Consider the following 24,930-nt stretch of genomic DNA (forward strand, 5'->3'; position numbering starts at 1 on the left):
CAGCAGAACCATCCTCTTGTGTAGTCTGCTGCCACTTTTGCTACCCCCTTCTGATTAGTGGGGCCTGCCTTTTGTCCAAAGCTCGGTTGAGGAGCAAGGAAGCCTACCGTTACAACCAGATGGGACAACATGGTCTCGGGCTTGAAGAACGACCATGGCTACGTAGTATGCATAGGCCCAAGGGACCAAGCCCCCAGCAGATCGGAACGCAGCGCTACTCATGGCGATGCGTCTGTTGCATTGGTACCTAGCGTGATGAACCTTGCGATTCGGAGAGCGATGCTGGAGAGCGGTAAATATCATGCAGTGATCATTTGATTCTTGCTGCTATTCAAATCCAGCTACTTGATCACCACCTCCAGCCCGTGGGCATATGGATATTGGTGACGCCTAGCCAACGGCAAAACTAGATGACAACTAAAAAGGCGGTACTGGTATCATGCAAAAGGGCACACCCCTCGCGCCCCAGTTTCCCCACGCCAAATACAGAACACAGAGGAGTAATTATCCTCTGGCAAATTGGCACACGCGACCCAGTATCACCACTCTCGGAGCGCACATAAGAAACGCTGCCTCATCAGCAGGTTGGGCGCATGTCGCCGCTTCAAAGCGCAGCGCCAGGCCTGGCATTGTTGCCCACTCAGGCCTCGGCTTGGAACAGAACAAGCGTCTCATGGAGAAGCAACCTATGGACCGTCAACACCGCCCAGGAACTTCCGCACCCGGCCAATCTCCAGTTCTCCCTTCTCACTCTCCACGGCCCGGACCAGGCCCTCAAGCAAGTCGTCAACTTGGCTCTCGGGACAGTTGGCCGCCAGGGCAACCAGGCGCCTGTACTTGTACTCGATATCTCGGCTCGTGCCTTTCAGGTTGGATACCTTATCTTGCATTGTGTTAAGAATATCAGTCGTTGCTTTCAGGCGGGCGCGGAGGATATTAGCATCCGGCAACGCAGGCTGGTGTTCGGCCGAGCTTAGGGTCCTCTCGAGTTCGTCCTCCCAAGCTGCGGCAGAGTTGCTCTGTGAGGCAGCCTGTTCGTTGTCCATGTGGCCCATGCGGTATTGGAGACTTTCCAGCTCGCGAGACAGATTTGCAACCTGTTGTCGGTTGAGTTGCTGCTGCTTTGCCTTGTCCTTGACAACGTCGAGGTTCCGCCGCGTCTCCGCAAGCCTTGACGAGTTTGCTCTCAGCGCTGTCTGGAGCTCATCAAGGGTATCCTGCTTCGCCCTCAGCTCTTCTTGCGCGATCGCGGCTGTCTCTCCCAGCAGGTCTTTCATGGCTGCCGGCTGTTAGAAATTGGCCGAGGGGGCTGGCGAAGGGCGCGTGACTTACATTCCACAATATCATCGCTGCTCTCCTTGCTCCTTTGCGTGCTCACCGCCAGATCGGTCTTTGCCACGTCCTCGACCTCCCTCTCCGCCTCGGGCAGCTCGCCGATCCCGAAATCTACGGGTCTCAAGCCGACACGATTTGGTATTGAAGGGTCAGCATGCACCTCGAGAAGCTGTGAGATGATGCTGCGGTTCGAAATTCGAGCAGCCAGATTTAGTGCCGTGTCGCCTGCCTTGTCCTGGGCGTTGACCACCTCGATCATGAATCGACCCAGACCTATTTTGTGGCCGTTACTTGACGGGGGCCTGGTGGAGTTCGCCGCATGATCCTGACTGCTCGGGGCGCTACCCTGGCGGACAACCCACTCGAGCAGACAGTCGAGGTAGTATTTACTCGTGGCATGCCGACGTTCTATGGCGCTTGTGACGACGACGTGATGCAGTACTGTGCGACCTTTGTTGTCCGCCACTTCAAGGGTGTGGCCAAGCAGGTCCAGCAGTTCAGGGAAGGAGAAGTTGTCGTGAGAGTTTGTGACGATGACCGCGCGCATGAGGGCAGTCTGACCTTCAGAGTTGACCCTGAAGGGATTGGCTCCATGTCTGATCAAGGCCTGAACAATGCTCATGCGCGACAGCGTGGCGGCCCAGTGCAACGCAGTGTGGTGCTGGCTGTCGATGGGCATATCCAACTCCGAGGGAGTCAAGGACCGCAGCTCCTCAAACGCATCAGGCTCCGCGGGCTCCGCGAAAAGGGTCAGGAGTGTTTTGCGGGTGGCCTCGGCATCCACAGACTCGTCGTATGGTAATGGTGGAAGAGGAGAAACACCGTCATGGTCCTCGACCTGATGCAGATTCAGACCATGTTGAGAGTAGATGAAGGACTCGTTAGGCTCGGTGGGGGAGCCTGGGAAGTTGTCGGCGCTCATGTACATGCTCTGCGACTGGGACTGGGACTGGGATTGGGATTGCGACTGGCCAAAGCTATCTGCTGGTGTCACCGCGACCCTCGGTCTCTTCCTAGGGGGCTCAGCGCCGTCGATGCTCATTGGCTGCGCGTTGTTACGTTGTGCAGAGTATGCGGAGTCGCCATTCCTGCCGAGATCAGAGGTGAAGCTCTGCTGCGAGTTGCCCGGGAAGTCATCCACGCTCTGCATAGAGGCAGAGGGCTGGCGGTTGAAGCTGGGGGCCCTCGAGAGACCACCGCGGCTTCTGGGCCCCGGCGAGCCGAGCCTGGCTTTGCTGATGGCGGCAACGGCGTTGGATGCGGTGGATGATATATTCTTGAAGAATGTGCCGGACATGCTGTTGGATCTGTTGTTGATCGGCTGGCTGTAGAGCCTTTTCCTCTGGGCAGCCATGGCCTGCTCCTTGGTTGGGGTATTGAGGTCGCCGCGGCCCGCAGCAGTGCCATCCTGGCCCATGTCGTATGTGAGCAGTGGCCGGAGGAGGTCCTCGACACCGTACTGGCGACAGACCTGGACACCTCGATCATAGGATATCCAGGTGCCTTGGTATTTGCCGTAGCCGCCCTGGACCTTCTCGTGGTCGCCGGTTTGAATCTCCTTCTCAAGGATCTTTGTTCGTTTCCCTTTATCCAAGCCGGCAACTTTGAGAATCTGAGTGGCATTGAGACAGCTATCGTGACGGCGGCGCATGACGGCGACGGCGTTGACCTCCATCTCGTAGACTTCGACGCCGGAGTAGACGGACTGCGAAAGCAAAGTCAGTGGCACCGGCCTTGCAGTGTGCGGTGGGCTGCGGAGATCCGGCGGGGGGGGGGGGGAGTTTCACGGACAGAATAGATCTGGGGGAGATGGTCGTCGTCCATGGTGGAGGACAGGGGGGTTGCAGACTGGTAATAGGCAGCGCTGGCGGATTGTTGCGAAGGGCAGAGGTGATAGTGGTGGTGGGGTGGCTGTGACATTGACATGCGCGCGAAGGCGACCAGATGGCGGCAGGAAGCTGTCGATGTGCTGGAGGTGTAGGCGGAGGGCGATGGTACGCAGTCCGAGTCGAATCAGATGAGATGTTCGGGGGCGCCCTGGGAAGAGTGTAAGAAGCGGCGACAGGCTGCGTGGTCAGAGAGCGCCGATGCCATACCTAGGTGTTGGGTGGAATTGGGACGAAATAGCGAGTGTCAGAGACCCATTGATGCTGCGGCGACAATGGATTGTTCTCGCTAGTCTACTTTGTCGGATGGCAGCCGGCCTCTCGAGGGCAGGGTGGCGAGAGACGTTCTGGGCAACGCAGCACGAGGCTGAAATGCGCGATGTTTGGCGAGGATGTCAAGGTCGGTGCCGGGGGTTCGGGGTCGGGGCGGGTGGCTGAGGCGGATTCGAGTCGGGTCGAGTGTCGAGTGTCGAGGCGCCGTGCTTGCGAAAGTACCTTGGGGAGACAAGACAAGACGGACTGACCAGGCCGACAACCCGCGCACGAGACTGCAGATTCCCACCGGGACTCGCGATGAGACGAGAGTGGCCTACCTACGTGAGTATGGGTGGGTGGAGGAAGTCTCAGCGCCGTGACACCAGGAGCGAGAGGGACGAGGGCGAGGAGAGGGAGTGAGTACGCTCTGCTGGCGCGAGGTCAGGTGAGCATAGGCTGGATACATAGCCTACCTGGGTAGGCAGGTATTGTAGATGTACATTTGAGTGCGTGCATGGGCTGCAGGTCGAAGTCGACACCCCGGGACGTGTCTGTTTCGTGCGGAGTTCGTGTGGTCGGGCTAGCACGGCCCACCGAGCGCACAAACCACACGCGTCGGCCAATTCTGCACGTACACCCTTGTATCCGCGTACCTAGGTACCCATACCCGTGTGCCCGTATAGACTTGTGCACGCACGCAACACATGCAACACATGTAACACCTCACCACCCACCACTGTCCTTCCTCTCCATCCGCCCGCCTTCCACCGCCAACGCAGAGCAACCCGCAGTGCAGGCGTGCCCTCCTCACCATGCGCCGCTCCCTCTCCGTCGCCGTCGCCCCGGCCGACCCCATCGTCCACATCTACCGCGGCCTCCTCCGCCAGGCGTCCTACCTGCCCCCCATATGCCAGCCATACATCAGACAACAGATCGTCTCCCGCTTCCGCCGACACGCCGCCGATCAGCCCACCTGCCTACAGACAAAACGCCGCGTCCGCCAGGCCCGCCATGACCTCCGCTTCCTGTACGCGGCCAACAACGGCCTCGTGGACAATCTGTACCGCATCCTGCTCCTCGTCTTCGGCAGGACCGGCAGCAGGAGGAGGCTGCTTATCCACGCCCTCCTGCGACAGGACCCGCCCGCCGACTCTGCCCAACTCGAAGCCGCAATCGCACGCGATACAGACTCCAGGACGTACACCGCAAAGGACGGCTCCCTCGCCCAGCGGCCCCCAGACTGGCTGGATAAGTGGGACACCCGCAAGCTGCGAGCACTTGCCGTCTCCCAGGCCAAGCGCGGCCCAGTCCACAGCCCCAGGCCCGATATCAAGCCCAGCCAGACAGACCCGGCCGCCAGGCTGCCCCGCATCGACATCTGGGAGAGGCCACTGCCGGCCAAACTGGCCCGGAGCAAGCTGCGCAAGGAGTACGTGCGGCTCATCAATCGCATCCTGCCCCCGCTGCCCACCAGCGACTGGCAAACCCTGCGCGCCCTGGCCCTGGGCCACGCCGACAGCAGCGCTCTGTGCCAGATGCCGCCCAGACGCCAGCCCGCCGCTCCTCTGCATGGCGACCACGGCGACCACGGCGCAAGCACACAGTGGCGTTGGCACGCCTACGCCACCGAGCCCGTGCGGTCTGTTGACCGGGCCAGCTCCAGATCCCAGCGTGGCCGCACTGGTCACCCGGCGCCGGGCCCGCACGGGCAAAGCGCCCCCATCGGCCTGCGCAGATACACGCCCAGGTTACTGAGACGGCTGTATGCCAAGGTATGGGAGATGACCCCCACCATGGAAGCGAAGCCCGGCGTGGAGGGCAAGTGGGACATCGCCTGGGGCAAGGTGTCCAAGGACGTCCCTATCGCGGCGGCCGCACATGCCACTTTCTTCGACGGTGCCCCTGAAGTCACCAGGACGGGGAAGAACAGGGCCAGGCAACTCTAGTGAAGCTGTTTTGCGCGCCGTGGTCTATCTGCCTATCTTCTATTTCGTGTTGTGTATGTAGGTGTGGCGCGCCGACTTGGTTGATGCTCTGCTGCCCCGAGACAATCCGGACCCAGCTGCCCCCGTCTCAGTCCAGCAACTTGCTCAACTTCACAAGCCCCTCCCTGTCCACCCGCATTCCCACCCACTCCTCCTGGCGTGTTGCGCCAATGACATCCTCGTAGAATCGAATGCTGGGCTCATTCCACTTGAGGACGCTCCAGTCCAGTCGGCCGCCGTCCATGGCTACAACCTCCCTGGCCAGGGTCACCAGCAGGAGCTTCCCGTAGCCCTTGTTCCTCTCGCGCGGGGTGACATAGAGATCCTCGAGGTAGATGCCCGCCTTGGCGCGCCATGTGGAGTAGTTGTAGAAGTACAGGGCCATGCCCACGGCCGTCTTGTCGTCGTCGGGTGCATAGAGCAGGAGGCACCTGGCGGGCCTGAGGGGGCTGGTCGGCTCTGTGATGGGCAGCCCCCGGGCGTCTGTTGTCGGCTCGCCCGGGGAGAGCTCCGATGGCGCAAAGGCGACAGTCGAGCCAAGCTTTTCCACGGTGGCCTCGACCGAGCTGAGCTCCTTTTCGTAGTCTGCTAGCTCCTTGATGAGGCCAAGGATAGCAGGTATGTCTGGGTAGGAAAGATGAGCATGGGCAAACCCAGCAGCCCTGGATGTTTTGAGCTGTTGGACGGGGGAGGGGGAGACACCTACCTTGACGGCGTGCGTGTCGCACAAGAGCTCCCTTGTGAGCAGTCATGGGGGGCGTTGTTTGAAGCGAGGGGCCAGGGGCTATGTATAGGTCTAAGACTGCCGAGAATCGGGTTGTGTATAGAGTTGGCAAGGGAGTTACTGTATAGTACAGTATCAATTGGATCAGCTGTGGCCAGAGACGTTGGCCTGGTGTAATCTGGGTATCTAGTGCGGGTAGATATAGATATAGATCTACATGCTTAGGCTAGTCTGAAACAGTTGTCTGCCTACCTACCTAGGTAGGTAGGTAGGTACGTAGGTAGGATCAAGCGTGCGTATTCGCGCAGCTCACGGGACTCATGTTCCTGAGGGTTTTTGCAAGGGGTGGATAGTGGGGCTAAGCAGTTGTCGGTAGTGCCCTTTTGCAGGCTGCTTGGTGCTGTAGCTGGTGGTCTGCCTTGTTGTCTGAGGGGCAGCCGGCCCCTTACAAACGGGCCGCTGCCGATTGGCGGGAGAGACGGTCAGCATTGGCAGGAGGGTGGGTACCTCCCACAGCAGTCCAGGTGTTGGAGATAGGTGCCTGCGTAGGTAGGCAGGTAGGCATGTAGTAGACAGATGGACAGACGGACAGATAGACCACTGACCCGATCCATGGCCGGACTGGCAACGTTTCGTGCCGTACCGTACGGCACCGTAGAACCGTACCGTAGAACCACCGTGCCGCACCGACGGCACGTCTCCTTGGAGCCCAGCCCCCGATCTCTCAGCCGTAGTCTCTTTCTTTGTCCTCTCTGGCGGCGGTTCGTCGCGCCTTGGCGGCGGCAGGGAACGGCGGTTGCAGATTCAGGGGCCACGGCCATGGCCACGGTCACGGTCAAGGCCACACGAGACACGTCCACCTCACTGTCAACCCACATCTCCATCCCCATCTCCATCCCCATCTCCATCCCCCTTGGTTGCTGTGTTGGCAGGTCTGGTGCTTCCTTGCCATTGGCGCCTGACCACACCACCACATCCCCCTCTCACTTCCTCGCCACACTCTCCTCTAGCCACCCATCCTCGCACGCAGGCTAGCTGCACTGGCACAGCATACCAGAGTCTGCCATCCGTGGTGCACACGCGTTCATCCCCCCAAGTCCAAGTACCGTGAGTCTGGACCGGGCAGCTCGACATGGCTCCCCTCGAGACGAAGCCCACGGCGGAGGAGGTTGTCACGTATGGCAGCCCGTCAACTAGTCCGCCCGGCCTGAGGCTGCTCCATTACAATGATGTCTACCACCTCGACGCCTCTTCGGCTGAGCCTGTGGGTGGCATCGCCAGGTTCATGACCGTCTGCAATGAGTACCAGCAGGGCGACCGCTTCAAGGACCAGCCCAACTGCCTCACCCTCTTCTCTGGCGACGCCTTTAACCCCAGCCTGGAGAGCTCCATAACCAAGGGGAGCCACATGGTCCCCATTCTGAACGCAGTCGGCACCGACTGTGCCAGCCTCGGCAACCATGACCTTGACTTTGGCGTCGGCCAGTTCCGCAACCTGGCCGCCAAGTGCTCTTTCCCGTGGCTCATCGCCAATGTCCTTGATGCTGATCTTGGCCCCAATGTCCCCATCGGCAACGCCAGGCGCACTCACATCATCACCGCCAGCAACGGCTTGAAGATCGGCATCATCGGTCTCGGGGAGCGCGAGTGGCTCGAGACCATCAACTCACTCCCGCCGAACCTCATCTACAAGTCCGCCACCGAAACCGCCAAGGAACTCATCCCCCAGCTGCGCGCCGACGGCGCCGACCTGATCGTTGCCCTCACCCACATGCGTGAGCCAAACGACAACAAGCTGGCTGAGAATGTCGGCGACCAGATCGACATCATCCTGGGAGGCCACGACCACTACTACTCCCACAGCTTCATCAACGGCTGCCACGTGCTGAGGTCCGGGACCGATTTCAAACAACTCAGCTATATCGAGGCCCGCAAGGCCCCGTCGGGCTCTCCTCGGCCGTGGGAATTTGTCATCTACCGCCGCGACATTGTCTCGTCCGTCGCTGAGCACAGGCCCACTCTCGAGCTGGCAAATAAGCTCACGGCCAAGCTGAAACAGTCCCTCGAGAAGCCCGTCGGCTGGACTGCTGCGCCACTGGATGCCCGTTTTACCACAGTGCGACTGCGGGAATCAAACATAGGAAACTTCGTCTGTGATATCATGCGCCATCACTGTAAGTTCCCTCCAACGCGCCACTTTCCACCCCTCCCCCCCCCCCCCGCAATCGGCGGGAAGGGGGCCTCATATAGACTCCGTGGCAGGTGCCTGACTGATACATGCCATGGACAGACTCTGCGGACTGTGCGCTGATGGCCGCTGGCACGATTCGCGGCGACCAGGTCTACCCTCCAGGTCCGATCCGCGTCAGGGACATCACGGACTGCTTCCCGTTCGAGGACCCCGTGGTGGTTATCAAGGTCACCGGACAGGCTATACGAGAGGCGCTCGAGAACTCTGTGAGTCTGTACCCGGCGCTGGAGGGGCGGTTCCCACAGGTCTCAAACATCCGCCTCACATTCGACCCAAAGAGGCCAGTGGGCGAGAGAGTTACCGCCGTAGATATTGCGGGCGATGGGTACCTCCCCGACAAGGTTTACGTGCTTGCAACCAGAGGCTATATGGGCCGTGGCAAAGGTGGGTCAACTCTAAAGCCTGTCAGTTGGTGATTCGGAAGTACTGACCACATCTTGCAGACGGCTACAAATCCCTTCTTATCGAGGAAGAAGGCGGCCAGGCTGTTGAGATTGTCTCGGAGGAGAACGGCATTTTGATCTCCATGATGTTGAGACAGTATTTCATGTCCCTCAAGGTTCTTGACCAATGGGCTTATCTGGGCCCTTCCATGAAACGTCACTGGGGCAAGGTCGTTTCCAACGTCACAAAGTCACACCCGTGCATGGAGCCGAAACATGCAACTGCCAATTCTCCCATCGCCCAGACCCCAGTCACGCCGATTTCAAGCAAAGGGTCTAAGCGAGGTTGGGAGCACTACTCCCCGGAAAAGATGCGCCAGAGGAGGAGCAGCGTGGGGCCGCTGACGGAGAGGGAGACGGATGTCGACCGTGACGGTTCCAGCCCTGCCCCGGAACCCAGACCACTAGAGGGTATTGCGGAGCAAGATGACGAAGAAGAAGCAGAGCTTAGAATTATGAGGAAGATATTTAGGAAATGGTGTAAAAAGGCCGGTGTCAACGCAAAGGCCGGGGAGGGCCTGCAAGAGGACGAGGTTGACTGTGACTGGACCAAGGCCATCGCACCGCAGGTCGAGGGAAGAATATCTATGGTCGGAGAGTAAGTGCGGCGGACGATCAAAGAGGTTCGGCAGTCCTCTTTCAAATATAGACAGACCAACAGAGTACATGTTAGACTGATCCATCATCCCTACGGCTTTCTCATGTACCCAGATATGTATGAAAGCACTTACTCATCTGGCACATAAGTCAATTAAAATCATCTTGCTTGCAGCTGCGAACGCACACGGAACTAAAAGAATAGGCCCCGGCCCTTGCATTTCTTAGTTAGCGTTTCTTTTGCATCATCCATCTTCTCAGTATGTCTACCAAACTATTGACAATCCTCGACCAAGTTGCTTCAACCATCCAGGATCATGACGACTGCTGCCATGCAGGCAAGAGAGCGGCTCGAGGTTATGGTTTGTTAATGTTACAGTACGTATATAGGTGCAAGCCACGGTAATGCTCTCGGCATTACAACGTCCCTCTTTTGTCAGGGTGTCTAGCGCAATAGGCTTTCTTGTGCCGTGACAGTTAAGAAGATACCTACTAATCCCAGGTTAAATGTATGGGATTCAACGTGCTGCTTAAGAGTAACAGTGCTTGCGATTTTTTCGACGCCCTGTATTGAGATAATGTAAGAGGTGAGTGAGGTCGACGGGTTGATGAGAAAGAGGCGACCCAACTTGTTGACAGACATGACCATATTTAATATGCCGCATCTAGTAAGCTTTTGACTCGGAGACCCATAGTAAATGATCCACTGCTCTGGCCATAACATAGTTTCTCAGAAGTTGGCTTAATACATATTCATTATCAACTATTTTTGAGGATCTGTCACAATCAGATCGCATGGGCCTGTATCACACGAGGATATGATGTACAAATCAATGACTGCATGGTTGTTTCTATTGATACAAAAGTCTCATATTTAGTATAGAAAGTGAGTGTGTCTTAGCAATCAGTTTAACTCAAAGCCTACTCACTGCCGAGAATCATGTGGATCCATAAACCTGAGCTTTGAGATGTTGAAAACTAAAATAAATTCGACAGAACATGCAGATGCATCCCCGAATTGAGTCGCTGTGACCGAGTTTGCTGCATAGCAGAGGGAACAGATAGATGTCACTGTCAACATTGAGTTCTAAGGCCACAGTTGCATCACACGGTATCTGGACCGTACTGCCAGTCATATGTGCATTGAAGAGGTGCGCATATTTATGTCCATTTGCGCAGGTCGTCAAACGGAAACCAAGGTAATCCAAACAATTGCCTGCTCCGTGTCCTTGTGACAACTGGCTTTCAGAACGGCCAAGGTAGCCTGTAGTACCAGCTTCATGACCTCGTCTCACGGGTCCTAATTAAAACGCAGCGCACCCACAGACATCCACTGCCGGAGCAGGACCCAACGCTGCCAACGTGCTGTAATATGCCGGTTTTTTCTGTAGATTGGTATCCCATAGGTCTGGCAACCGACCGTTCAGGAAAGTGTACTTGTCCGTGAAGCCCCAAGTAGTGATCCCAATGCACCGAGAGACCTGCTTACAAGCTCTCACCACGGTAGCAAAGTCCAGTGCCTGCTGCGTAAGGTCTGGATTGCTGGCAGGTGTTTCGAGGTCCAGTTCAGTATATGCGACATCGACGCCCAGGGTGGTGAAGGACGTGAGCGCTGAGACTAGCCTTGAAGTGGCCGGAAGTTCACCGGTTTTGAAGTGGGCCTGCAGACCGACGCCGTCAATCTTGGCGCCGTACGCTTGGATCAATTTGACAATGTTGATGACTGCGTCTGTCTTGGGCGAGGGATACTCGATATTGTAGTCGTTGTAGTACAACTTCGCGGACGGATCGGCGGCAGCAGCAGCGGCGAATGCTATGGGGATGAAAGCTGGGCCGACTTTTGAGTACCAGATGGATTCAGTTGGGGTCTTGTCTCCGCGGAAGAAGCCGTTTCCGTCGACAGCCTCATTGACGACGTCCCAGGCATAGCATTTCCCCTTGAAATGAGTGACGACGTTTGTGATATGGTTCTTGATAATCTCGACAATAGTAGCGTTGTCAAAGTTGCCTTCCGTGACCCAGGTCGGAACACTCTGATGCCAGATGAGGGTATGGCACCGCATTATTATCCCGTTATTAAGAGCTTGATTCACGATACGGTCGGACAGGTCATAATTGAAAGAACCGCGGCTAGGCTGAATGGATCGAAACTTCTGCTCATATTCGCACGTGTATGTGCCGAAGTCTTGGTTGCGGATGGCGATGGCGTTGGCTTGGGCATCGTTGAGGATGGAAGTGGAAACTTGGGTTCCAAAGTACTGCAGTCCATTACGTCGGGCGCGAACATTCAGGCCGTCCCCTGAAACGGGCCAACCTCCGCCAAAAAGGACAGCAAAAGCAGCGAGAGGTCGCCTCATTTTGAGGCTGGACACGAACCAGGTGCACAATCAGATCTTACCAAGAAGCCAAAGACCTCTGGACCAAAGGCGAATCCCTCAACTTAAGCAACATTTGCTAGGATGGAATGATGCCTGGAACGCGAAGTGCACGCATTTTATGGCAAGCAAGGCCCACGGATAGATAGGTGGGTGGAAAGATTCCGCAGGTCAGGAATGTGCTTGGTTTGGCGCATCTTGACCTTGGAATCAAATTCAAATTACATTTCGGCAAGATTGTCCGGTTGAAAGTGCGTAGGCAACAATGTTTTGGGCCCTCCCACTCTCAGAGCAGCGCCCACAAAGTGAGCAGTACGAACTGTTTAGATAAGACCTCATGCATTCGGCCATTTCTAGTCTTGCGAACAGCTGGCTCACAGTGAGTCCCGTCCACATGAGGGCGACTTGATTCCGCCGGAGCAAAAGATGTGGAAGTATAGGTGTGTGTAATTGTGCCGCATTAGCGGCGTCGCTTTTGTTCAACAAAAGACAAAGGAAGGCGGCCAATCGGATCTCAAGACTGATTGGTGTTGAACCTCACAGCGGGAACGATCATCTACCGCACCCGTCATTTTTGTCGGCTCTCAATGCCTCCCGGTTTCCCCTTTTTTCTCCGGTCACACTGAAGCCTTGGGTAGCAGGCTCAAGTTTCTCAAGCATGGGAACTGGGCGACCAGGGTGGGAGGGGTTGCAACAAGATAAACGAACGCAGAGGATGCAAACGAAGAGACAATCAAGTGGACTCCAGAGGTGTACCCATTCAGCAGTGGCAGCCAGGCCGGGCGGGTGTCAAGGCATGCGTCGTGTCTGATTGGCATGATTTAATATTATCCTACCGGGTACTTACACAATGTCACCATTGTCCCGAATTCCGCAATGGTCGTGAAAGCAGACTCTCCAGTGTGCGAATTCCCACACCTCACCTCTATGATTGCGGAGCGCCACGAGGCGAGTGAGACAGGCACAGCAGGTACTTGGTTCCGTCGATTGGCATGGCGGTGGCTACATATCTCGTCTCAAACTGTAAGACAGGTCAATGAGTGTTTCTCGAAGGCAACCATTGTCAACCCAGAACGAGAATGCGCTCTGATCAGGACGAGATTCCAATCGCGATTTATGCGAGTCATCATTGTTTGTTGATGCAGAAACCGTGGTAATAAATCTTGTCATCATTTTCAGGCAGCTCAGACAAAGAAATATCCAAACGTACCTCGACGAAGACGAACAACCAAGTCTGGGAACTGATTTCAAGTTGTTCCCATCCACGTGAACCCAGTGTCTGACGAGATATCTGATGCTGAGGCGGCCGACAAAGGCGCTTGAGAATATCGTCGTGCCCCAGTATTTCACTTCATCACGTTGGGGTGGGAAATCAAATCCAGGCTGGACATTCTTGCGAAGTTCGCGGGGAGAAGACGAGGACTCTGAAAGCGACAGGAGGATTAGGCCTCTATATAGTGCCTGTGTACTTGAAGTATAAATTCTGGGTCCATTTGAAGAGCTTTCACTAACGTCATAGTCCCACCTCGTGGAGTTCAATTGTGGTCGTTACCAAGGAAGCGGTTCAGCTTTGAGTCAGTCTCGACTGCACCGCCTGTCCATCAGCCCCGCATTACAAATGTGTTGATTTGGCTTCATTGACTAGGAGGTACCTAGAAATCACGCACAGCGATGTGGCATCACCATGGGCCATTATTGAGGTACTCAACGGTGCCGACGCTTCAACGAAGACACACCTGCCAAGAGACGAGGATCCGAGGGTAGCTGCACCACCCTACTACGTGTGGGGGGCAACTGCACCTGTCTGCATCTTGCTTTTCGACTTGGGAATACTTCAGACCTTGTGCGCCGAGATCCATGAGTTTCCTCTGCACCACTACCACAACAAAAATACACGTTGAGCACATGTAGATATCGGCGCATGTATCAGCCGTTCAAGGCCCCAGACTGTCGCTCGCCACAAATGCGGAAGGGTTGCTGGAGGCAATCAGCAGCACGGCGAGAGCAATACACGATCCCGGGACTTGACCGAATCTTCACAAGCCCAAGTCCCACCTGAGAAGTTGGACATTGGATTGTCTTCCCAAGCACGAAACTGTGACTGCTTAGCAGCTCGGGACTGTGGCAACAGGCCATCGATAATACAATCCAGGAGTTTGATAATCTTGGCAACGTCCTCATGGTCTCTCTTGCGATACAGCCTCGAATTAGTTCAGACCATGACAACCCGCCCATAGCTCTCACCACTATTCTGAAGATAATCAGAAATAGAAAAACTGAGGCAGCTGATCAGAGCACATGAGAGGGCAGCGGCTTCAGCATGGCAGAGATACAAGCCTACTTAACTTGAACAGTGTATAATTCATGGGTGTATCTGTCCTTGGAGTGCGTCACGAGCCGTGCCAAAGTACGCCTTATTCTTCTAGTCGGACTATTGAAGGGCTGAAGAATAAGCTGGGAAGCTACTCAGATGCAATGTGCCTTAACGGTTCCCCTGCTACATGTAATATTATACCCAAGTCTAAGGCCGACTCGGCTGTGCTTTACGCTCAGCACAGTGGCATGGGGAACACACACCCTGAAGGCTCTGCAATCGCTTTTCAAACCTGCTTTCATCACCTGTCTGCGTCGATTGCCCATGGCTCATACAAACTCCGGTCTTGCAACCCTGAATGCCTCTGTCTTGGTGACCACGAAGATCTGGGATTGGGGTTCTTGGCAAGGCGGACTTGAAGAGACGCGGAGAAAGGTTTGGCGTGATGCTGGTCAAAAAAGACGAATATAAGCATAGAGTCCGATATCAACCTTTATGGAGTCTTTAGAATACCATTTCTGAAGAGTTGATCACAACAAAGTTGTTGGCCTTCGAATTGCAGTAGTAGAGAAGCATTCTGACAAGACCCCTTTTGGCTCATTGCGACTATAGAGTCTGTCCCATTTGGAAAGAGTAATGTGCTCTTTCAGGGCTCCTCGGGTCGATAGTTAATCAGGAACAAGGCTGGACATGGGTTGCAATCTTTGTCTGTCGTGCGCGACTCAGCATCCATGGCGTATCCTCATCGCCTCTTGTTGGCCCCGCTCCTTTGCAAATCCGGGGAAATACAACATGTAATGGAGCTTAAATTCCGAAGCGACAAAGATGGACATTCCTACCGGATTTCCAGGTCGGATCGAAACCATGAGCCACGTGTTCCGGCATGGTCACATGTCTGCTTGACGTTGGGCGTCGAATCCGACACCAAGCGTTGCTGTTCTGGCATGCCTCCTTTCACAGGTATGAACATTCAACCCTGGAACAACTGGCTCAACACTGTTTTCGCGTCCAACTTTCAAGAATGCACATCGCATCGTTGAGTGACAATTGACTGGCTGATCATTGGTCCCATCTAGTAGCAACATCGAGGGCTAGCTTGTAGACCGTTGGGGATGCCATTGTCTAGGTAGCTAAGCCGAAACCCGGGCTCATCCCGCGTGTCCCGTTAGGATATGCCGAATCACCTCGGCGCGGGAAATTTGAGGCCTGAAGGCAGGGTCATCCTCGAGACAATACTACGGTACAGTGTAAAGTCTTGACCATCAAGATGGTATCTGAAATTGCTTAATAAGGATCGGACGTCTGTCGTGCGCCTCGGTTGCCCATTCCCCCTTTCTACTGACAATCCTTGACAACATATGGTGGTGCCAACTCCACGGCGGAATTAATTTGATCACATTTCTGGGGACATCTGGATTAAACCAACAGAATTGACCACAAAGGATCGCAGTCCAGGGAGAACCTATGTATCCTGTGAGCTAGTCCCGACCTGGGGTGATGGTGCGTGGCTCAAAAGACACATTACAGCTAACCCTGAGTCTCCAGGGGAACAGTACCTAAGCAGGGGCTGAAGTGGGCCGGCCACAGCGATGCTCTCAAAAGGATCCCTCTGCCCGTCGTCCGTTGCTCCAACAAAGTCTCAGATGCGAGGTACAGGTTTGGGTTGCATTGCATTGGAAAGATTAGAGAACTGCCCGCTCATCAGGCTTTACAAGGGTCTGGAGACAATGGCTCGGTGATCGGCAAGAAGACGGTGGCTAGCGTGCTAGCCACCAACGATGAGGCTCTCTCGCTGTGGACCACATCCACTGCCATCTTTTAGGGATCCATCAGGAGTGGATCCTCCGTGGGCCAGGCGGGCGTAGATCTCCCTTGCCCGCCGATCATACCCGCGTTCTTTCGGACCGCCGAGTCTCCCGAGGTCTTGTCTTGCACCCCTGTCGTTCATCAATCGGGACAACAGAGCACGAGGTTTCGTGAATCCTCTGAGGATGGCACTTTTTTTTTTTTTTTTTTTTTTTTTTCTCTTTTGAACGTATACTGCATAGCTGTCGCGAGCCATTCACAGCCTTTAAATATCCCCATCCCTAGTGCCCCAATTCTTGTGCATCTATGCCCGTGGCCCTCAAGTTTGCCGCCTCCCGAGGTCGCCAGTATCTAGCCTGCGTAGAAGCTGTTGTGTTGCGAAATTCCTGCAACCATTGCAACCACTGCAACCACGGCTTGTGAATCGATAGCCTCGCTATTCCCCCCAAACCCCTGTATCTTGCTCAAGCACCATCGCAGTGGGTCGCTCGTCTGGGTGTCCTTGAAATCGCCGGCTGTTACCAGCGTTGTTTGGGCGATCTGGCCCACTTCGTCTTGCGTGTTGCCGCGACATCCACCCATTACATATGTGTCGGGCTCCAGCTCACCAGATCCAGCAGCTGCCGGATATGGCTTACCATAATCTTAATGGCCCGCGGAAGTGTCTTTAGGAGCAGCCAGGTGGGTAGGGTGGACTCGCACTATCGTAATGCTGACAGCTCGCTTGGAGACAGGGAGAGACCTTGCTATTGGGTAATCTTAGACCAGGAGAAAACTCCCATAGTCCCTCTTGACCGAAGGTTGGTGCCTTTCCTTTGTCTCTGCACTATCGTGGCATTAGCAATAACTTTTCACCCTCGTCTCATAAGAGCGATTGTGCTTGGCGGTTACAACAATCTCCTACACTCATCCGGCAGAAAGCGGATGTAAATAGGCACACCAATCAATACTTAACTATCGGACCTTGTTAAGCATGATTATTTATAAAGATAATGCCCCTAATAAGTAGAAGAATATTTACCACTTGAAACTTCCCCTTTTTATTATTGAAAATGTTTTAAAAGACAGTATTAATAAATGTCTTATTAAATGCAGAATTTCTTTATAGCTATTTAAGCACTTATTAAAGCTAGTAAATATAAATCTTTAATTAAGTATAATTAAATAAATATATTAAAAGGCATTATTACTTTAATAATACTTGCTTATATAATCTTTATAATAATAAATAATATAATAAGCGGGAAAACTTTATTTTATAATTTATAATTAATAAATATCTTTAACCTTTAAATTTTTTTTATTATTTTAATAATTAGCTAAATTTTATATATATATAAGAAATTATATATATATATATAAAAGAAAAGAAAGAATAATTAATAAAATAATTAATAAAATAATTAATAAAATAATTAATAAAATAATTAATAAAAATAATTAATTAAAATAATTAATAAAATAATTAATAAAATAATTAATAAAATAACTAATAATTTAATATAAATATATTTTTTTCTTTTATTTTTCCTTTCTTTTACTTTTTTTCTTTATATTAAAAAAGCAACTTACTTATTATAATATTAATACATTATTAATTATCCCGCAATATACTTTTATTATTAATTTTAATTTAAAATAAAAATTAAAACTTTAAAATATTAAACAAATGAATTTTCTTTTATCTTTTATTGCTAAACTTTTTATATCTTTTAATATATAACATGCTAAGGAATTTAATTTAAATAATGAAAATTATAAAAATAATATTAATAATAATATTAATTCTTAATATAATAAAGATATATTTAAAAAACTTAAAAAAAGAAATAAATTATTATTTAAATTTAAACCGCTTAAATCTTATTTAATAAAAAAGGGTTATTTACTTATAAATTATTACTTATTAATTTTTTAAAACTAACAAAAGTTTTATTTAAATATATTATCCTTAATTATAAGTAAATATATATATTTAAAGCAATTAAGTTATAAATTAACTTTTTTGCTCTTAATATTATAAGAAATATTACTTAAGAATAGCTTATAATAAAGAAATAAATAAAAACTTAATAAAAAGTAAATATTTTAAGTAATAAATTAAATTTATTTATATTAATTTAAATGTTTATTTAAGGAGTAAATATAATAAAATAATATATTTATTTAATATAACTTTTTAAAAAAGTATATAATTATTTATTTTAAAATTATTTATTAAAAATAAAAGAAAAAGATAATATTTTATTAATTTTATATTTATTAATAATAAAGTTTACCTTAAAAAAGTTATTAATCTTTTTAATAAATAACTTAATATTTAAATAAAAAAGTTTTTATTATAATGGGTTTGTATATTGTAAACGCTGAGCATTATCGTAGCTAAGCCTAGTTGGATAAAGAGAAAGAAAAGGTATAAAAGCTAGATTGCCTAAATTCCAATAATAAAATGCCGGAAACTTTAGGTTTTAAGCTAAAACTTAAAATCCTTACCTTAATGGGTTATACCCATTATATTACCCCCTTTTTACCCCCTTTTTAAATTCTATTTATTATATTAAAAGGCGGTAAAAAATTATTTATAGGTAGTAAAGATTTATTTATAGGGCCCTTTTTATAATTATAAATACTTATTAAAACCACCGCTTTTCACTTCTTTCCTTTCTTTTATTAATAATATATATATTAAGTAAGTATTCTAAACTTAAAATTATAATTTCCAACCCTTAATAGTTAATATTTAAAGCTTTTTAATTAAAAATTAATAATTCCTAAAATTAAAAACTTATTATTTATTATGCTATTTATTATTATTTATTTAGCTAAGTTTAAGAATTAAGTAAGTTTTTAATTTTTATGATTTTTAGCAGTTTTTATTTAATTTCTTAATATTTTCTTAAGAAGATTAATATAAATATTTCCTTTATCTTTTTAATAGCTATAATTATAATCCCATTATTAATAAAAATAGCTAAATCTTAAAGGCTTATAATAATTATTAAAAGGAAAAATATATAATTTCTATAAAAAAATTATTAAAATTTAATTAATTATTTTTAATTACTTATAATGCAACTTTCTTATTTATTTTTGCTTATTAAGAAAAGCTTAAAAATAATGGCGTTAATATTATTAAAATTTATATAATAAGATTTTTATTAATTTTTAAGGAAAGATTATTAAAATTCATTAACTTTTTTAAAATGCTTATTTTAAGAAGCTTTATATTGCATATTGCGTTATATTAAAGTGTAAAAAAATAGGCATTTTTTTATTATAAATTATTTTCCTTTTAATTTTTAAATATTTTTTAATAAAAATAATAATTATATTTTTATTTATTTTATTAATTTAATAGTTTAACATATTAATGCTAGTAATTAGGATTTTTTTAATATATTTTATTAAGTTTTTATAGGTTTTTATTTAGATTTTAAATTTAAATGGCTTAAATTTTAATTAATTAATTTATAGGTTAATAATGCTTTTAAATTAAAAAAAAAGGATTTCTTATTTTTATATTTTACTTTATTATTATTTTAAATATTATAAAGATATTCTTAAAAATCCGCCATTTTCCCTTAAAATTTAATATTTTTATATTATTGCTATAAATTATTCCTTTAAGGGTTGCCTTTTGTACTTTTGTTAATTAATTAATAAGGCCTATACTTTATTTCTTATAAATATATACCTTATTTCCCTATGCTTTATTTCCTTTAAAGGTAAAAAGCATATAAAAATAAGTTTTATTTTCTTGCCGCTATAAGTTTTATCCTCCTTATTTAAATATTATAAAATTATCCCTAAATTTTGGATTTTTCTTAACCCTATTTAAAATTTTACCTTTTTTATCCTTTCCTTTTTTCTCTCTTATTTTCCTTAATATTAAATATATTCTTAATATTTCTTAAAAAGAGGTATACTTAAATATGCTATTCCCCTTTATTTCCTTATATTCCTTTTTAATTGCTTGCATTATAATTTGCCTTTTTTTTATTAATAATTATATATTATATAATTAGCTAGGGGCTTATTAGCCCTTTATAGGTTTTTATATTTATATTTAAAGTTATTTTAAGCTATAATGTTTATTAAGTTTTTTAAGTTAATTTAATTAAGTTTTCTATACCTTATTTATTTTATTAAGCCCTTTTTCTTAAATCCTTTATTTATTTACTTTAAGCATATATAAAGTAACTTTTTTATTAAGTACTTTTAATACTTATTAATTATTATTATAAATAGCTAGAAATCCTTTTAAATTTAATTAAATAATAAGTTTAAAGCAATATATTATAGTAATTTTATATAAATCTTAGCATGCTTTTTATTTAAAAATTTAAATATTTTTATAATTAAAAGGGATATTATATATTTTATATAAAATTTTGCATGCTTTTAATTAAATTTCTTTTTATATTAAAGAAATTTATAGTTCTTTAAGTTTACTTAAATTAAATTTTTTACTTAAAATTATGCTGCTAGGGTTTTTTTATAATTTATTATAAACTCTTAAGTTTATATAGTAAATATTATAATAGCTTAATATAAGTTTAAGATTTATTAAAGCTTTTTTATAAATGCCTTTGCTTTTCCTTTTAATAAAGTAATTAAGTAGGTTTCCTATTTAATAATTTTAAATATTAAAATAATGGAATTAAGTTAATAATTATAAATTATAAAAAAAGTTAATATTTTTATATTAATATTTACTTAATTATTTAGTATTATTTATATTATTAATATTTATTTTATTTAGTTTTCTTAATTTTAATTAATAAAAGTTAATAAATAAGCCTTAATTTTTTAATTTATCTTCTTTAATTTTTTATTTATTTTTAAATAATATATTATATTAAGTTATTAATTAATTTATAATAGTTAATAAATATGCTTTTAAAACTAGCTTACTTAATTTAAGCCTTAATTAAAGGTAATTATATTTAATTATTAATAATACCTTGCTTAGCATTATATAAAGTGCTTAGCATATGCTTTTATATTTATAAAATACATAAGTTTTAATATAATTTCCTTACTTAAATAATTATAAATTACTTAAAGATATTAGCAATCTTAAAAGGTAAGAATATTTTTAAATTTACCCCCCTTTAAATTAAGTAATTTTATAATAAAATTTATAATAATTTTTTAATAATATTAATTAGGAATTAATAAGGGTTTTAAGAATGCCTTTTTAGCTTTTTTTTATACCTTTACTTTCCCATAAGTATTATAATTTCTTAGGAATTACCTTACTTTTTATTATAATAATAGCTAATAAAAATGCTAACTTATAATGGAAATTATTTCTTTTTTTTTAAAATACTTATTAATGCTAAAGTTATAAATATTTTAAATAATTTTTATATATAAAATATTAACTTTTAAGTTTTTTAAGTTAATATTTTTATATTTATTCTTTATTATAATTAATGCTTTTGGAATTTATAATTTATTGCAATATTTTAAGTATTTCTAAGGATTAATATTATATTTAGCTAATTAAATATAAAGTTTAAGATTTAAGTTTAATTTATGGTTTCTTTATAAGATTACCTTATATATTATTATATACTTTTGGTTTTTAAATATAGCTTTTAGCTATAATTATTATAAATTTTAATTATTAAAAACTTAAAGATTTTCTAGCTTTATATTTCCTTTTAGTTAGGTAATATTAAAGTATTAATAATTAAGGGCGTTTTTTAATATTATTTAAATAGTTTTTATTTCCTTATTTATAAATATTATTTAGTTTTAATTTCTTTAGGAAAGAATATTAGGTATTAATGCTTTCTTGCTTAGCTTATATATTAAGTTAAATAGAAAGTTTATAAAGAGTTTTATATATTAAGCTTATTTTTTTAAAAGTTATTATTTTATTATAAAATATTTTAAATTCTTATAATTAAAGAAAATAATAAATTTATTTATGCTTTTTAATTTTATATATTATTAATAAAGATAGTTTATAATTATTAGCATTTTTTTATTAATAATTTAGTAATTATACTTAGCTATTATTAACTTTCTTAAGTAAAAAGCTATAAGTTTTAATTAGCTATTAATTTTATAAAATAATACCCCCTTTAATCCTTAATTATTATAATTAGCTTTTAAAAATATCTTTTTATTTAAATTTTATTGCATTAAGATTAAGGCTTATATAAAGGCTTCCTTAAGCTTATTAAAAGCTTCTTAATAATCTTTTATTTATTAAAATAATATACTTTTTTTAATTAATATTATTAATAGCATAGCTTTTATAAAATAGTTCTTAATAAATATGCAATAAAAGTTAGCAAAACTTAAAAAGCTTTATATTCTTTTAACTAAAGTAAGTGCCTTTTATTTTAATATTATGCATATTTTTTTAAGATTTAGCATAACCCTTATGCTTATTATTATAATAAATTTTAAGTATTTAATCTTTTTTTAAGTAAATTTATACTTATTTAAGTTTAAATAAAGCTTATTTTTTACTAATTATTAAAATACCTTTTATATAGTTTTTATATATTAATTATAAGTTTTGCTAATATATATTAAGATATTATTTATATAAGCTAAGTAATATTTATTTAATAAAGTATATAAAATAAAATTAATATATTATTAAAATATAGTAAGAATATTATAAAGATTAAAAGGCATAATTAATTACTTAAAAAGCCTATATCTTATTTAAAAAGCCATTTTTTATTTATAACCTTCCTTTATTTAAATCTTATAAAATGCTTAAATAATATTTATTTTAATAAATTAATAAGCTTTTATTAAATTTCTTAAGGTTTTTAAAATTAAGGGTAATAAATATTAATTTATTTTTATAATTTAATTTAATACTTTATAATTATAATAAAACTATAAGCTTTTGCTTAATTTTTAAATAAAAATTATTAAGAATCTTACTTTATTATTATTAGCTTTAATAAAGCTTTTATTTAAAAGGTTCCTAAGGGTTTTTTTAAAAATTAAAAATTCCTTTTAAAATATATTATAAATTAGCTTAAAAGGAATAAGTATTTTTTAATTTTTCTTATTAATTTTAAGATTAATTTTATAATTTACTTTAAGTTTATAAAGGTTAAGCTTATTTGCTTTCTTCTTTATAAAAAGCAAAAGTATATTATAAAATTTTAAAGAAATTCTTGCTTAAAGCTCCTTTTTTATAGGCGGAATTTTTATATATAAGGTTTTATTTATATCCTTTAAGAAAATAATAAATATTATAAGTTTTATTATGGATTTCTTATAATTCTTTTTAATTCTTTAAAGGTATATTATAAAGGTTAACTTAATAATTTAAGTTATTGCTTTTAACTTTTTTAACTTATTTAAATATAATTATTAACTTATATAAGGAATTTAATAATTTACCCTTTTATATTAAATTTTCTTTTAATAAAGAATAAAAAAAGCCTTATTTATTATTAATTATAGCTTTTTTAAAATTAAGGGGAATTTTAAGTTTAAAATAATATAAGTATAAATTAATTCTTAATAGCTTTTAATTTTTATAATAAATTTTATAATCCCCTTAATAATTACTTTAATAATTCTTAATATAGTACCCTTTAAAGTTTATAATTATATAAGTATAATAAAGATATTTATTTTATATATTATTTCTTTATTAATTATAGCAAAATACTTATATCTTTTATTTATAAAGGTAATTTTTTAATTTATATTATTAATAATTATATAAATAAATATAAATTTTAAATTTAATATATTTATTTTTATTTATATTTAAATATTCTTTATATATTTTATAATTTATCTTTATTTTAAGGCTATTCTTTTTTTAGCTTAAATATATTAATTTTAATTTTTTATTTATTAAAAAGATTTATTTTAATTACTTAAGCTAAATTAAAATAGAAATTTAAATTTCTTAAGTTATAATTTAAATTTAAAGATAAAGCATAAAGATATTCTTTTTAAAAATAACTTAATGCTTTGCACCTTTTATACCTTTTGCTTTAAAAATAAGCTTTCCTTTCCTCCTTAAAAACTTACTTTGCTTATTAATGCCCTTAAGAATTACTTACTATAAAGCGTTTTTTATTTTATTTTTTATAATTTCCTTTCTTAGCTATATAATTTATTCTTATTAAGGTATTTCCTTTAAAATTTAAGGTTAGTTTTTCTTTATTTTTTAAGGATTATAAATTAAAGTTCTTATAATTTAAATTAAAAGTAATAGTAATTAAGGCAGAATTTTTATATTTTTATTAATATTAATTTATAAGTAATTTAAACTCTTTTATTTATTTAAATTGCTAAGCTATTTATTAAATTATCTTTATATATTTCTTAAATATTATAAAAAGCAATATAATTATTAATTTATTCTTTAAAACTTTTAATATTTCTTAATATAATTATATTATATAGAATTTATTATTTTATATATATTCTTTAGCTCTTGCTAAGATGCTTTTAAAATTTATAAAAAACTTATTAAAAGGCTAATTATTTCTTTACCTTAATTAAATTAAGTTATTTTACTTCTTTTCTTTATATATAATTATAAAAAATATGTAATTTATATAAGTAATTAATTTTTATAAGTTAAAATCTTTATTTATATCCTTATTTTTTTAAAATACTTAAATTTTAAACTTTTAATTATTTTTAAGTATTAATATATTTTATATTAAGCCTTTTACTTCTTACTTATATATTTAATAAGCTTATTAATAAAAAGTTTTAAGATTAAAAAAGCTTAAAGATTAATATATTTATTTAATTTATTATTTTATATAGGCTATAAGAAAGCCTTTTATAAAAAACTTATAAGCATAACCTTAAAGTTAATCTTAAATATTATCTTTAATTTATTAAATATATATTTATTATTATTAAAAACTATTAAGGTTTAATTAGGAAATAATAAGGTAAAGGTAATTATAAAGTATGGTTATATTATTAATATTAAATAAGG

At 42.2% G+C, this 24,930-nt stretch overlaps 6 protein-coding genes across 6 annotated transcripts; 3 read left to right on the forward strand and 3 right to left on the reverse strand.

The window, feature by feature from the left end:
• Positions 1 to 686: 686 nt before the first annotated feature.
• INS49_005323 (uncharacterized protein) lies at positions 687 to 3,159 on the reverse strand (the record flags this gene model as incomplete). Its single annotated transcript, XM_043166104.1, has 3 exons — positions 687 to 1,279; positions 1,333 to 3,040; positions 3,127 to 3,159. The coding sequence occupies 3 exons, from the start codon at positions 3,157 to 3,159 to the stop codon at positions 687 to 689; spliced, it is 2,334 nt and encodes a 777-aa protein (XP_043017363.1).
• Positions 3,160 to 4,288: 1,129 nt separating this feature from the next.
• Positions 4,289 to 5,422, forward strand: INS49_005324 (uncharacterized protein; the record flags this gene model as incomplete). The annotated part of the gene is made up of 1 exon (XM_043166105.1): positions 4,289 to 5,422. One exon carries the CDS (start codon positions 4,289 to 4,291, stop codon positions 5,420 to 5,422), a length of 1,134 nt encoding a protein of 377 aa, XP_043017364.1.
• A 127-nt stretch (positions 5,423 to 5,549) lies between these two features.
• On the reverse strand, positions 5,550 to 6,674 carry INS49_005325 (uncharacterized protein; the record flags this gene model as incomplete). Its single annotated transcript, XM_043166106.1, has 2 exons — positions 5,550 to 6,085; positions 6,635 to 6,674. 2 exons carry the CDS (start codon positions 6,672 to 6,674, stop codon positions 5,550 to 5,552), a joined length of 576 nt encoding a protein of 191 aa, XP_043017365.1.
• Positions 6,675 to 7,317: 643 nt separating this feature from the next.
• INS49_005326 (uncharacterized protein) lies at positions 7,318 to 9,481 on the forward strand (the record flags this gene model as incomplete). Its single annotated transcript, XM_043166107.1, has 3 exons — positions 7,318 to 8,359; positions 8,476 to 8,820; positions 8,880 to 9,481. 3 exons carry the CDS (start codon positions 7,318 to 7,320, stop codon positions 9,479 to 9,481), a joined length of 1,989 nt encoding a protein of 662 aa, XP_043017366.1.
• A 1,099-nt stretch (positions 9,482 to 10,580) lies between these two features.
• On the reverse strand, positions 10,581 to 11,833 carry INS49_005327 (uncharacterized protein; the record flags this gene model as incomplete). The annotated part of the gene is made up of 2 exons (XM_043166108.1): positions 10,581 to 10,591; positions 10,966 to 11,833. 2 exons carry the CDS (start codon positions 11,831 to 11,833, stop codon positions 10,581 to 10,583), a joined length of 879 nt encoding a protein of 292 aa, XP_043017367.1.
• A 3,921-nt stretch (positions 11,834 to 15,754) lies between these two features.
• On the forward strand, positions 15,755 to 15,987 carry INS49_005328 (uncharacterized protein; the record flags this gene model as incomplete). The annotated part of the gene is made up of 2 exons (XM_043166109.1): positions 15,755 to 15,815; positions 15,881 to 15,987. The coding sequence occupies 2 exons, from the start codon at positions 15,755 to 15,757 to the stop codon at positions 15,985 to 15,987; spliced, it is 168 nt and encodes a 55-aa protein (XP_043017368.1).
• Between the last annotated feature and the right edge of the window lie 8,943 nt (positions 15,988 to 24,930).

This window comes from Diaporthe citri, assembly GCF_014595645.1.
Source record: "Diaporthe citri strain NFHF-8-4 chromosome Unknown scaffold_16, whole genome shotgun sequence".
Lineage (NCBI taxonomy): Eukaryota > Fungi > Ascomycota > Sordariomycetes > Diaporthales > Diaporthaceae > Diaporthe > Diaporthe citri.